Genomic DNA, 15239 nt, shown 5'->3' with positions numbered 1-15239 from the left:
TGTGAATCGATCTGTTTCTAAACCTTACTTCTCTCTTTGAAACGTGTGCAACAGTTATAGAGATAAAAAATTAACAGCCGTCACTTCTATTATAGCAAGGAGTCTAATGGGAAAAGTGCAATAATGGAATTGATGAATTACTGAGTGAATTCAGAAATCTGCGCACGCGCGCGCACACACACACACACACACACACACACACACACACACCTTCCTGCTATTATTGGAGCCATTTGAGTCTGTACAGGTACGATGGCTGAACACAGCACCCCTTTAGTTACGTATTTCCTTTACTTTCGGTTAATTCACACCGAGATAAGTATATATTCTTCCCTAGCCCCTCCTTTGACCCACCGTTTTATGCAGTCATATGTCAGCAATCCCAAGGTAGGAGCTATGTCCCGTCCTGGTGTAATGTTTTTTTTTCCCTCTGTGAAATTAGTTCACTAGCGGTGCCAACGTTTGGCCTGTCTGACTTCCCATCCTTTTATCTCTGTTCCTCTGTTATTTCAGAAGCTGATCTCCACAAGGTAGGGTTTCAAGGTCCTCTGTCAGCTGGCCTCCAGCTGGCTATGTGCAGTGAGAGGAATCGGCAGGATCCGAGAGGATGGGGGAGGGCGGAGGGCGGGTGTGTCTGCGTTTTGCATCTCCCATTAGCCAGACCAGCTGGTTTTCAGCTTCTCCTGGGTGACCCTGAACCTAGTATTTATTCTTTTTTTTTTTTTGTCTTTGTGGCCCAAGGGGCTTAGAATGTCAGCGTGCAGGCTAAACCCAGCCCTGTGTCTGTTTTCCCAAATAACAGTTGTATTGGACCACAGCTGAAGGAATCCATGTATAAACCATCTCAGGCGCCCGGCCGGTGTGGCTCAGTGGTTGAATGTCGACCTATGAACCGGGAGATCGAGGTTCGATTCTGGTTAAGGACACATGCCCGGGCAGTGGGCTCGATCCCCAGTAGGGGGCATGCAGGAGGCAGGCGATCAATGATTCCCTCTCATCATCAATGTTTCTATCTCTCCCTCTCCCTCCTCTTTGAAATCAATAAAAAAAACATACACACTGAGTGGCCAGATTATGATGATCTCTGAACACATAATAATCTGGCCACTCAGTGTATATCCTATATAATAATCCTATATAATAAAAGGCTAATATGCAAATTGTCCCCTCGACCAGGAGTTTGACCAGTAGGTAGGCCAACCAACCGCCCATGTCCCCTCCCCCTGGCCAGGCTGGCCGGACCCCACCCATGCACGAATTCATGCACCGGACCTCAAATAAATAAATAAATAAATAAACACACACACACACACACACACACACACACACACACACACACACACCACACACACACACTGAGTGGCCAGATTATTATGCGTTCAGAGATCATAATAATCTGGCCACTCGGTGTATATTAAACAGTCTGGGACTGACAGTGGCAGTGTGGAGTCTTTGGGACAGAGACCTAGTGGCCAACAAGCCTAAATGCTGGCTGTCCAGACCTTCACAGGAAAAGGCCACCCTCCCCTGCCCAGCCTAGGAGTCTTAGGCGCGTCCTACTGTTGCTCCCCTGAGATGCTCTCATTTCTGTTTGGCTTCTCAGCGTCTCGTTCAGCTGTGAAAACAGATGCTCTGCATTGGGATCCCTCCGTTTTCAATGCCAGAGATGGTTTTCTTTTCCCGTTGGATCCCAGTACAAATGGGAGGGGCTAAGCCCTAGCTTTTGGCTTTTTTATTTTTTTTTAAAAATTGATCTCAGAGAGGAAGGGAGAGGGAGAGAGAAATAGAAACATCAGTGATGAGAGACAATCATCGATCGGCTGCCTCCTACATGCCCCACACTGGGGGATCGAGCCTGCAACCTGGGCATGTGCCCTGACCGGGAATCCAACCGTGACCTCCTGGTTCATAGGTCGACACACAACCACTGAGCCACACCAGCCAGGCTCAGCATTTTTCCCCCCCACACTCTTTTAGTGGGATTGTTTTGTAAGAATCTTCAATTACATGCTGAGGGTTCTGCATGAATTTAGGTCATGCCCTCCAGCCTTCTTCCCCCCTTTCCACTTCCGGCAGCCCCTCAAAAGGAGGAGTTGGTAGAAGTACTGGGTTTAGGTTGCTCTTTTATTTTTTTTTTTTTAATATGTTTTTATGGATTTCAGAGAGGAAGGGGGAGACAGATGAGATCAATGATGAGAATCACCAATTGGCTGCCTCCTGCACACCCCACACTGGGGATGGAGCCCACAACCCAGGCATGTGCCCTGACCTGGAATCAAACTGTGACCTCCTGGTTCCTAAGTTGATGCTTAACCACTGAGCCATGCCAGCCGGGCGGCTTAGGTTGGTCTTGAACCCCGAGAGCTGTCCTGTTCATGGACCAGAACCTCCTTTCTTGCTCATTTTTCCACTTTAGCTTTTTCAAGTCTGCCGACCTCAGACTCATCGCACAGTAGCTGCCCGGTGACAGGGTGCTGGCAGGGGATCCTGTGAATGTTTGTAGGTTGTTCTCTCCTATGATGGGGTGATGCGCGCCTCCTGTCGGTTCTGACCCCTCTGGTAGGCTCCTGTTCCCGGGCTGCGTGACTGTGGGTGCGCCGACTCTGTGGGTGCGCCGACTCTGTGCGTTCGCTGACTCTGTGGCTAAACAATTGAGACCCAGGAAATCCCGGCAGTTTATCGTGGCTCTGCTTTGCCTTTGACTCAGTCATACGGGTCGACAGGGTCAGTTTGGCCTCTGAGCACTTGGCAGAGATAAGCGCTCGCCGCAGGATTGAGCCCTTTGCAGGCAGCATGCTTAGCGGGTTATTGCTTTGCTAAAGGTTTGGCCCCCCACTCCAGACTTGCTGAGTTCGAGACTCCAGGGCCGAGAGCCAGCAATCTCTTAGCAGCCCTCCCAGGTGCGTCCAAAGCATGCACCAGGTGGAGAGCCACTGGCGTGGTCTCAGGTGCAAAGTGGGATGCTGGGCGGAGTAGGGGAGGAAGCCAGCGGGGTAAGGAGGGCGGGCCTTGGAGGCCAGTGGTTACGCTGCTACATCGTAGGTAGCGCTGGGGTGGGGGTAGGGCAGAGAGGTGCCCAGGTGGGGAACAGAAGGAGGCACTGGGGCGTAGGTGCCAGCCCTGACCTTGCAGAAGCCCAAGGGTGAGCGATTCCTTAAATGTTGTAAACCCAGGGCTTCACTCAAGTCCCCGCCCTGGATAGAACAGCACTGAAATATATATTTTTAAATGTTTACTTATTGTTTTTTTTTAGAGAGAGGGAGGGATACAGAGAGAGAGAGGGAGAGAGAGGGGGGAGAGAGAGAAAGAGAGAGAGAGAGGGAAACATGGATTTGTTGTTCTACTTATGTATACACTAGAGGCCCAGTGCATGAATTCGTGCACCAGTGGGGTCCCTCGACCTGGCCTGCGGGATTGGTTCGAAACCAGCTCTCCAACATCTCCCAAGGGTCCCAGATTGAGAGAGCGCACAGGCCAGGCCGAGGGACCCCACTGGTGCATGATCGGGGCCGGGGAGGGACGTGGGAAGTTGGCCAGCCAGGGACTGCAGGAAGGCTCCAGGGTGTGTCCAGCCGGTCTCACTCAGTCCCAATCCGCTGAACCCCAGCAGCAAGCTAACTTACCAGTTGGAGCGTCTGCCCCCTGGTGGTCAGTGCACGTCATAGCGAGTGGTTGAGCAGCCTTAGCATATCATTAGCATATTACACTTTGATTGGTTGAATGGTCGACCGGTCAACCAGACACTTAGCATATTAGGCTTTTATTATATAGGATTCATTGAGCGATTCTTCTATGTGCCCTGATCTGAGATCAGACCCATGACCTTGCTACATCGGGACAGCGCTCTAACCAGCTGAGCTACTCAGCCAGCGCCAGCACTGAAACACTTTAAGTGAAGAAGAGACGTAGAAATCGGAACATGGAAGTGACGGCCGGTAGGATGACAATTGTGAATGGAGAAATACTAGTCGGGTAAATGTGATTGATGGCCTTCTGAACTCGCTAGAGATCAGGCCAAAGAAAGAAAATCTTAAGTTACCACATAGCCTTCATTTTCTTCTTCTTTATGTTTTAAATGCACTGAGAAGCATTTTCCTGGTTCCGAGCCCTGAGAGTCATTGAGTATTTGTAGACATTATCCACTTTTTAAAAACTTCTCTTAAATGAAGTTTTAAAACATATTTTTATTGATTTCAGAGAGGACGAGAGAGATGAAAACATCAATGACGAGAGAATGAATCATTGATTGCCTACCTCCTGCACACCCCACACTGGGGATCGAGCCCGCAACCTGGGCATGTGCCCTGACTGGGAATCAAACCGTGACCTCCTGGTTCATAGATTGGCTCTCAACCTCTGAGCCACACTGGCCAGGCTAATTTTTATGATAGAAACATCACTGAAGAGAGAGAATCATTGATCCGCTGCCTCCTGCACGCCCCCTACTGGGGATCGAGTCTGCAACCCCGGGCATGTGCCCTTGACCAGTATTGAACCCGGGACCCTTTAGTCTGCAGGTCAACGCTGTATCCACTGAGCCACACCGGCCAGGCTAATTTTTATTTTTAAGTGTGACAATTGAGCGGTGATATTCCCTCATACTTAAAAAAAAATAATGGTCCACTGAATATAAAACTTTTAGAGCTAATATTTTTTGTACATACAGATTACTCATACCCTTGGGACAGTGTTAGCGTTTTCATCTACAGATATAAATCTCATCTCCTGTCCACGTCCATGTGGGGAATTTAAAAGGCTTTCTTTATATTCTTACGCAGATTTGTGTGTAGCTCTAGGGGGATTTATGCCTTCAGGATCCGCTTCAGATGATATAAGGGGCTGCGGGTAGGAGGTGTTCTGCTTGGATGTATGGATCGGCTCACGTCACGCTGTAAAAGCTGTTGACAATGAGCAGCAGTTTTACATGCTGAAAACGCTCGACAGAAATATTTCAGGGAAACCTCTTATACACCCAAGGTTCTTAGCGTTTCTAAATAGCGCCGACATAGCCGCAACCTTGCTTTCCTATCGTTTTACTCACGAAGTTCATCTTTCCACGCGTTTGTTTTCATTGACTGCTTAGTACGTTCTTACAATGATGTAGACCAAATAATGCGCGTCAACCTAAGATGCATGGGCGAGAGTGGAGCACATTGTTATGTTTCCAGGACTAAGATGATACAAAACGTGCCCACAGAGTACTGGGCACCAACTAGCAAAATCTTGTGAAACTTTTTTCTCACTGCCCCTCTGTAGTTTTTATCCTTTAAAAAAAAATTTTTGGTATTTTATTACACCCAAAGGATTACTTTGATATTGGTCAAGCTGTAATCCACTCCGGTACATCGTTTTAATCTGGGGTAAGTGTGGCACGGTCCTTTTGCTAGTAATCCATTCCAGGTAAGAACCATTTATTCATTTTTTTTAAAAAAAATTCGTATTTTTATTGATTTCAGAGAGGAAGGGAGAGGGAGAGAGAGAAACATCAATGATGAGTGAGAATCATTGATGGGCTGGTTCCTGCACGCCCCCTACTGAGGATCGAGCCCGCAACCTGGGCATGTGCCCTTGACCGGAATCGAACCCGGGACCCTTCAGTCCGCAGCCGGATGCCTTACCCACTGAGCCAAACCAGCTAGGGCCAAGCTGTCTGGTTTCTTAATGAAAGTCAGTATATGTCGCAGTTAAACATCACACCTTGTTTTCACTAGTAATAACGTGTGTGTTTCAGAGGGAAGTCACTGGAAGAAAGCTGTGGGTTTGTGGGGGGCAGCCGGCGGGGGGGCGGGGTGGCTGAGGGAGAGAGAGCCTAGGAATGAATCAACATAGAAATAGTGAAAGGTTCCGATCCTTTGGGAGGAAGGAGAAACATAACAAAACCCCGACGTCCCGTATTTTACCCGTCATGTCTGCTGAGGAATTAGGGTCAGGACCCCGAAGCTTTGCTCTATCTCGGGGTGTTTGTTTCAGCCCAGGTGGGGCGGGCCCCTGCTTTGATGGGTCATTTCCTTTTCTCCCTGCACATTCCCGGCTGCATCAAGATGACAAATTTCACTCACAGGCTCGGGCACCGCCGCCGTGAAAGCCTGAGCCATTGAGCTAACAGAGTGAGTGCAGAGGGAGGAAGATGGAGCCCGATTTATTGTGGGGGGGGGGGCGAGAGAGAGAGTTGGAAGACCGCAACAGCATCTGCAAGCCGGACTCTGCCTCGCAGCTCTCCAGGGTGGAAGAGAAATATTCAATTAATTAAGAAACTTTTTAAAAAGCCCGTGCACATATCCCAGAATGCGTTGTGAGCAGATGAAACTTTAAACTTTACTTAACACACGAGAGGCCCGGTGCACGAAATCCGTGCAATGGGCTCGGCCCTCACAGCCCTGGCTTCGTCCTTCGGCCAGTCTAATTAGCATATTACGCTTTTATTATTATAGATAATTAAGAAACTTTTTAAAAAGCCCGTGCACATATCCCAGAATGCGTTGTGAGCAGATGAAACTTTAAACTTTACTTAACACACGAGAGGCCCGGTGCACGAAATCCGTGCAATGGGCTCGGCCCTCACAGCCCTGGCTTCGTCCTTCGGTCGGTCTAATTAGCATATTACGCTTTTATTATTATAGATAACCTTAGAGTGGGCAGGAGTGTTAAGGGTGAAATACGCAGAATAAACGTGTGTGTTTTTTAATCCTCACCCGATGATGTTTTTCCATTGATTTTTAGAGAGAGTGGAAGAGAGAGGGAAAGACAGAGAGAAACATCGTGCGAGAAACACATCGGTTGGTTGCCTCCTGTAGGAGCCTCATGAACCAGGGCCTGGGCTGGAGAGGAACCTGCAACCAAGGTACATGCCCTTGACCGGACTCGAACCCGGGACCCTTCAGTCGGCAGGCTGACGCTCTATCCACTGAGCCAGACGCCGTGGTCGGCAAACTCATTAGTCAACAGAGCCAAATATCAACAGTACAACGATTGAAATTTCTTTTGAGAGCCACATTTTTTAAACTTAAACTATACAGGTAGGTACATTGTTATTAACTTCATTAGGGTACTCCTAAGCTGGCCTCTGCTAAAAACTCAAGGGGCCAAAGAGCCGCATGTGGCTCGCGAGCCGCAGTTTGCCAACCAGGGGGCTAGGGCAAGGTTTTATGTTCCTCTCTTGTCTCTGAGCTGGGCCATGCATACGGCTCTTTCCCTAGCCTGCCTTTAGTAAGAGGGGAAGAAAAAAAAAAAAAAAAATCTTGGCCAGCACAGAGCGAGTCCGTCACATCCAACATGACTGCGTTGCAGACCAAAATGTTCAAAGTCCGACCGAGATAGATAAAGGCTTTGATGGAAAGTGGACACTTCCCAGGGACGTGGCGAGCAATGATCCAGATGTTACGCCGTAATGCAGCGGGTGTCCGCGGCCGCGCCCTCCCAGGCTGTCCCGCCATATGGAACCTCTCTCGGGGGCCCCCTGGATGACCGGCTTTGGATCCCCTTTTCACAGAGCTCACCGAGCTAAGTGGGGCTGCTTTACGGACAAGTTAGATAGAAGCCCTTCCAAGATAAACATCCCATTCGGAATGAGGACATGCCAAGCCCCAGAAGGATGCTAAGGACATATTTCACGGAAACACGGCCATTTTTCTTAGGCGGTTGCCAGACTGCAGGCTGCCCTTTGATCTCCCGTGGACACGACTCCCTTCTTCAGAAAAAAAAGGATTTTGAAATAGTTTCAGTGTTTAGGGAGGAATATATCTGTCGGGGCTTTGAAGCATGGCCACGGGACAGGTCATGCATTAGCGTGTTGTTTGGCAAGTCCAAGTTGGAGAAGAAAAACACACACAAAACAGGACATGGCAGCGGGACAGATGAATCAAAATCTCATTTTCTTTGTAAAGGGAGAAGCTTTCGGCCCGCATGCTTCCTAAGCTGTACCGTGTATTCAGTGTAGCTACATCTGTACGGACACCTATAGACATATAAACACACATACTTAGATGTTTACATACGTGTCTGTCTGTCTACAGATGGTGCTGGTGTTTGTTGTTCTTAACAAGTAGGAAATTGCGGCCCTAGCCTGTGTGGCTCAGTGGGTAGAGCATCGGCCTGTGGACTGAAGGGTCCTGGGTTTGATTACAGGTCAAGGGCACATGCCCGGATTGCAGGCTTGATCTCCAGTAGGGGGCGTGCAGGAGGCAGCCAATCAATGATTCTCTCTCATCATTGATGTTTCCTATCTCACTCTATCCATTCCTCTCTGAAATCAATAAAAACATTTTTTTAAAAAGTAGAAAATTGCTTAGCTTTTAACTATTTTGTCAACTTTCATTCTGGAGTATATTCAATCCACAACCCATAGGCAAATAGAAGTTACAAAAGAAGGTTTACACTGAGTGGCCAGATTATTTTGATCTCTGAACGCATAATAATCTGGCCACTCAGTGTGTGTGTGTGTGTGTGTGTGTATTAATTAGAGGCCCGGTGCATGAATTCGTGCATGGGTGGGGTCTGGCCAGCCTGGCCAGGGGAAGGGGACATGGGCAGTTGGCCAGCCTGCCTGCTGGTCGAACTCCTGGTCGAGGGGACAATTTGCCTATTAGCCTTTTATTATATAGGATATACACTGAGTGGCCAGATTATTATGCGTTCAGAGATCATGTTCTCCAGTGGAAAGGGATTTCTCTTCTCCTTAAAATTAATTCTTTTCTTGTCTGCCCTCCCTTCTCTGTCTCAGCACCTCCAAAGCCGTGTGTGTGTGTGTGTGTGTGTATGTGTGTGTGTGTATACGCATGTGTGTGCATTTTATGAGAACAGCGATATGGGTGTGAAGTTTGGGAGAATAGATTCCCTTAGTGCTTAAGGTGGTTATAAAATGATCAGCCGAATGCTTGGTGTGGCCTTGTTGCATCATTTCTTCGGAGTGGCACAGTGCCGTGTGCCGGATGAGGTAAGCTGGTCTGTAATTAATACGGCCCGGACGTACCATTTGTTGTGATAAATTGTGACGAACTGGTGTCCCAGCAAATTGGTGTCTAAACGACCTGGAAGATATATGGAGCCGATGACAGGATGAATATATAGCGTTAGAAATTCATTGCTTTCCTATGATACTTGGCGCCATTTACATTCCTCAGTCCATTTATTTCTCCTTCAGAGAAAGCTGGGTATGCCTGCGCCACTTCATTTATTGAACCGAGAGCATAAATGAACTCCACCAACTAAATGCAGTGTGTGGGTCCCCTTGGCATCCGCACCCAAATCAGCTAACCATAAAAAAGATGTGGTTGAGACCGTCAGCGAAATGTAAAGATGCCCTGGGTACTTAACGATATTAAGGGAATGATGGCTACTTTTGTAGAGCATCGTGCCTATAGAAAAACAAACGTGGGCCCTAGCCGGTGTGGCTCAGTGGATAGAGCGTCAGCCTGTGGACTGAAGGGTCCCAGGATCGAGTCCAGTCAGGGTACAGGCCCGGGTTGTGGGCTCGATCCCCAGTGTGGGGCGTGCAGGAGGCAGCCCATCTATGATTCTCTCTCATCATTGATGTTTCTGTGTCTCTCTTCCTCTCCCTTCTTCTCTGAAATCAATGAAAATATATTTTAAAAAAACAAAACAAACAAACAAAAAAACACAAATGCGGTATTTGCTTTCCAGTATTTCAGCCAGAAGCAAGTAGTGAAGGGATGGATGAAATAAGATTGGTAAATCGTTGACTCTGGTGAATAAATCCGTGGAGATTTCATGTACTGTTCTACCTTTGCATGTGTTTGGAAACTCACATAATGGAAATTAAAATGTGCTTGTCCTCTGGATAATTTACTTGTAGGGGATGTTTGCCTTTTTCTATATTTGCTTTAAGGCGTGTATGAGTGGGCATGAGTAACATCCTTTTGACAAGGAACAAAATAAGCTAATAGTTACTGAACTGAACTCTCCTGGGTTCCAGGCACTGTGCTAAGTCCTTTATACATTATTTCCTCTCTCTTCCCCTCACCCCCCCCCCACCCCACATCTGTAAAGCTCAGCTGGCTGGCCAAACCCAGGCTCTGTCTGGAGTTATGAATCTCACAAGGAATGAGCTTTTTAGTAATTGCCCAGGGAATAAAGGGGAGTGGGGACAGATTCAAGTGTGAAGGATAAATTCAAAACCACTATTTCTGCTAGGCTGGTGTGGCTCAGTGGTTGAGCGACAACCTATGAACCAGGAGGTCATGGTTCTATTCCCTGTCATGGCACATGCCCGGGTTGCGGGCTCGATCCCCAGTAGTGGGCATTCAGGAGGCAGCCGATCCATGATTCTCTCTCATCATTGATGTTTCTCTCTCTCCCTCTCCCTTGTTCTCTGAAATATATATATTTAAAAAAAAACACACACACACCACTATTTCTGAATGCCCATAGATATTTCATTTCCCTACAAAGCAATGCCTTGTTCTTCTACCTCTGTTTCCCAGAATGCCTTTCTTCCCTTCTTATCATTAAAATAGCCGAAGGCCCAGTTGAAGGATGCCTACCCAAGAGCTGGGTGGGAGGACAGGCCAGTGCCGAGTGCCAGTGTCGCTCGCAAGCATCTCTCCCTATATCGCTGCAAGCCCAGTGCCGGAGAAAGAAACCCCACAGCTGTGACTGGAGGTTTGCACAATCAGTGAAGGGTAGCAACCCTTGCACCATCCAGGCAGGGCGTGCTCCGTGGCATCGCACACTGAAAGCGGGAATGCCTGTGATCGCCAGCGCCGCACGCACTCAGGAGTCACCGGCGAGCTGACCTCTCCTCTCCCCTTTTTGCTCTAGTCCTCGCTGATGCGCCACCTGCGGCTCTCAGAGGCCTTGAAGAAGAACCAGCTCTGGAACGGGATCGTAAGCATCGCGCTGCTGGAGGGAAAGAACGTGTCGGTGGGAAATATGGCAGAGATGTTCGTCCTGTTAAAGCTGGGGGAGCAGAGGTACAAAAGCAAGGTGAGTTGTCAGTTCGTTAAGGAGAACAGCATCTTAAAATAAACTTCTTGTTTCTTTTGGAAAAAATGCTTTCCCACTGTACATGTCTACAAGAATAGAAGTCATTTCTTTTTAGCCCTCTTAACTATGTTCAGGTTATTCCAGAAAGCAAAATAATGGTATAGATGCAATCAATTAGTAGGAGTATTTGATTGCTGAGTTAAGTTTAGTTCCATCCAGTCACTAGAGCTGGAGAAATAATAGTTTTGAATGCATGATTTATTTTGTTTCGAAAATAAGCAAAAACTGTGTTTCGTAGAATGCGGATAAAGGATAATTAAACGCCTTCAAACTGTAACAAAAATAAAGAGTAGATAGTAATATATATTATACTTGGGTTACAGTATTTGCAATAACTGAAAGTATTTTCAAAATTATATACAATTTTCTTTCTCTTTCTTGTTAGTATTTACACCAAAAATAGACTTTGAGTGCTGCTGGGGTTTTTTTTTTTGTTTTGTTTTGTTTTGTTGCTATGATTAAAAAACAAAACAAAAAACACACACCAAACTATCTAACGTATTAAAAGTGATTTGTTATGAGCAAAAATACTGGCATTTTTAGCTGCCTTTCCAAACCAGTCATCTGATTCTGTTGATCCGAATTCCATTTAATTTTTAATCTTACTAATTTGGTGTGGTTTCTGTTTCACAAACCGTGGTCTCCAAACCATGGTAATGAATTAGTTTTACATAGCTGTCAGACAGTAATCTGTTCTATGTTTTATGGATGGAGGGAACCGGGGTACTTGAAAGTTAAGCCCCTTGCCAAAAGCCACATAATAAAAAAAACATCAGGGGAAGGTTTTCAAAACCAGGATATTTGCAGATCGGCCTTCCCCGCGTGGAAGGCATAACAGACGCACGCAAGTTGGCAGATGTTGTAGGGAGCCAAGAGTTTGTCTCCGCTGAACCAATTTCAGCGCAGAATCAAACACGAAGCGTCATTTCCACCAGGACACGGACTAAAGAATCGAAGCTCATGTTGAGGAATCAGTTTATAAAAAAATGTGAAAAATCAAGGGCGAGTTACGGCAGAAATATGCAGGTGATAATCGCCGGGTAGTGTGAGGCTGTACCTCCCAGAGACTGTATCCAGGATAACCACATCTCTGGCTGAGATTTCTTTAGCCAGCCGGGGCCGGGCGAAAGATTTATAGGGAAATTATTCATCACGGGGCACACTTAGTTCTTTGGAACTAAGGTGAAGTGGAGAATTAGTCCAATATCTGCTCTGGGATCCCCTCCTGGGGGATATTGCATTTAATTTGTGGTCTAATACTTTGTTTGTTTTTTCCTTCGTGGTTGCTATATTCTGTGACCTGGCATAGTCCGTCCAATGTGACCAACAGCTTAAATGATGTTATGTGATGCTGGCTACAGGCCAGGACTGGCGGGTCCCTGTCTGCCCATGTGGTCATAGCTGGCACTAAGACTTAATAGTGGATGCTGTGCCCTTAGTTGAGGCTGGTACTCAGGGACCAGCATTCCTGCTCATTTTTTAGCCACAAATTGAATCTCTATGTAAATGAAACAAGAAAGACAAAGCCTGCCAGTGATTCAGACATTCAGGCCGTTTCGAGTCCCTCTCGGAAAACAGAAAACGCTGTGGAGTGTTCAGACGAGCCTTGTTCATTTTCAAATATGGCGGCAGTGGGGTTCGCTAGTCTTCCTCTCTCCCTCGAGGGACTGGAATCCGCAAACTGGGATTTGAAAAAACAGGCAGCAATGTCTAGAACTCATGGGTTTCTTGTGAAATGCAGCTGACAGATATTAATCAGGACCCCAGACTGTTCATTTATATACTTCTTAAAGCCAGTGCTGAATGGATGTGCCACTAAAATGATTTCATGAACCACTGAATATAGTTTCTGTAAGAGTGGACAGTGTAAAACATCCATTGAGATATGTCATATATATGTATATATATCTATATATAAAAGCCTAAGCGACCTCTGACTGGTAGCTATGATGCGCATTGACCACCAGGGGGCAGACACTCAGTGCAGGAGCTGCTGAGCCGTGGTGACTTGGTAGCTGCGGTTCTCTGGTGACACACCGGGAACCAGAGAGGAGGGAGCCCGATTCCAGGGTGCATCACCCAAGAACCGTCCTCTCTCAATCCGGGACCCCTCACGGGATGTCAGAGAGCTAGTTTTGGCCCAATTTCTGCAGGCCTGACCGAGGGACCCCACTGGTGCACGAATCCATGCACCAGGCCTCTAGTATATACATGAAAGTTATGGTGTCTTGTGGGGTAACTGTGCTTTCTAACTTGGTGGGATCCACTATTGAATCTGGGGTCAGCTAAAAGAGTGGTGATGTTTTTGCCAATTCCCTAAAACCTCCAAGTCCCTTTCCTTCCCCAAAGGGGAAAAGTTTAACTTCGAAAGGGACAGACAGGCACGTCACCCCGGGCTCCTGCCCCTGCTGTTTAGAACAATGAATTGAAATGTGTAGCTGCTGTCGTGATGCATGGCAGTCTGAAGACAATAAACGTTGTAACCGCATGTTTTCTAGACACTGTGTAAGAGTGCACATCCGCAGTGGCGGGAGGAGTTTGACTTTCACTACTTCTCTGACAGGATGGGCATCTTGGACATTGAGGTCTGGGGAAAGGACGGCAAAAAGCACGAGGAGCGACTGGGCACGTGAGTCCGCTCTGCTTTCTCAGTGGTGGGAGCATGCGCGGCGCTTTCTGCACGAGGCTGGTCTTTGTCTGTTGGGCTTAGAGTCAGACCTCACCTGCCCACCCCAGGGAGCCAGAAGGAAGCTGGAACCTCCCCTGGGAGCAGTTTTTATTTGTTTATTTGTCGATGACATTTAGTATTTATTAAAAAAATTTTTTTTTATTGATTTCAGAGAGGAAGGGAGATTAGAAACGTCAATCTAGCTCCATTTCTTTCCCATCCTTTGTCCTATCTCTATATGTAAAAGCCTAATATGCAAATTGTCCCCGTGGGAGTTTGACTGGGAGACCCGATTGCTCGCTATGGCATGCCTTGACCACCAGGGGACGGCGCGGAATGAAGGGAGGCCACGGCCGGCAGCCAGAAGACCCTGATCAGCCCTGATCACCAGCCAGGCCTAAGGACCCTACCTGTGCACAAATTTTGTGCACTGGGCCCCTAGTTGTCATATATATTACACCTATATATGTTCTGAATTGAACAAGGCAGTGTTCATTTTATGCAGTCCTACGCCTTTTATTTATTTATTTATTTAAAATACATTTTTATTGATTTCAGAGAAGAAGAGAGAGGGAGAGAGAGATAGAAACATCAGTGATGAGAGAGAATCATGGATCGGCTGCCTCCTGCACACCCCCTACTGGGGATCGAGCCCTCAACTGGGGCATGTGCCCTTGACCAGGAAATCAAACCAACCGTGACCTCCGGGTTCATAGGTCGACGCTCAAACACCGAGCCAGGCCGGCTGGGCAATCCCATTGAGTATTGATCAAAACAGAAGAAAGCAGGTCCTGCTACACTCTCAGGGGGTGTGGTCAGATTACTAGCCCGGTCCCTTCTCCCCCTCCTTCACCTACTCGGGGTAACTGACCCCTCAGACACTTCTCCTTACCCCTGACACTGGGCACTGCTGTGACATACCCATGCCCCGCCAACACCCATGTACGTACGGGGGATCAGAAACGCTGTGCTAGCCCAGGAGCAAGGACATGTTACGTCAGTGTGCCGACACAGAGCACTCTGTGTCCCAACGTTGTCCCAACATGTCCTCTGAGTGGTGGGAACATGTCCCTGCCGTGATGCGTGGCCGACCTGTTGTGTCAGTACAAAGAGTCTTACCCTCTCGCCCCATGCCATTGTGCTGTCACAGCTGTCCCACGTCACAGGAAATGCTTTTCCCTGTGTGTGAGGTGTCTTCACAGACAGACACTGGTTTCCGATGGCCCTTTCACTCCACGTGTTGTCATTCGGGTGTTTATTTATGACTTTAGCTGTTTCTTGTTTGAGTGCCTGTCCTAGTGGCCATTCTGTCCTTTCTTTTTATGGATTTTAAAGGATTTTTTTTTTTTTTTTTGGTATCTCTTTCCTCTTTCCTCTCCCGCAGTAAAAGAGATCACAGAAGTGTCTCTTGGGAGCTGGTTACACAGCATTAGCTGCAGTGAACTTCCCTGAGATACAGCGTGATCCTCAGAGTTAATGGGGAGATGATACTAGAGGATGCCTACCACAGACACGCTGCTTACAGTTTTTTATTTTACACTAGAGGCCCGTTGCACGAAGATTCGTGCAA

The 15239-nt window shown here is 47.4% G+C and overlaps 1 protein-coding gene across 1 annotated transcript in view; it reads left to right on the top strand.

The window, feature by feature from the left end:
- The window catches only part of MCTP2 (multiple C2 and transmembrane domain containing 2), a 143952-nt gene that overhangs the window by 55601 nt on the left and 73112 nt on the right, over window positions 1-15239 (top strand). The window contains exons 9-10 of the mRNA XM_079763895.1: window positions 10777-10941; window positions 13500-13630. Coding sequence (XP_079620021.1) covers window positions 10777-10941; window positions 13500-13630 — 296 coding nt within the window. The remainder of the gene's footprint in view (window positions 1-10776; window positions 10942-13499; window positions 13631-15239) is intronic.

Source organism: Cnephaeus nilssonii, assembly GCF_951640355.1.
Source record: "Cnephaeus nilssonii genome assembly, chromosome: 24".
Taxonomy (NCBI): domain Eukaryota; kingdom Metazoa; phylum Chordata; class Mammalia; order Chiroptera; family Vespertilionidae; genus Cnephaeus; species Cnephaeus nilssonii.
This window is presented reverse-complemented; position numbering and strand designations above follow the sequence as displayed.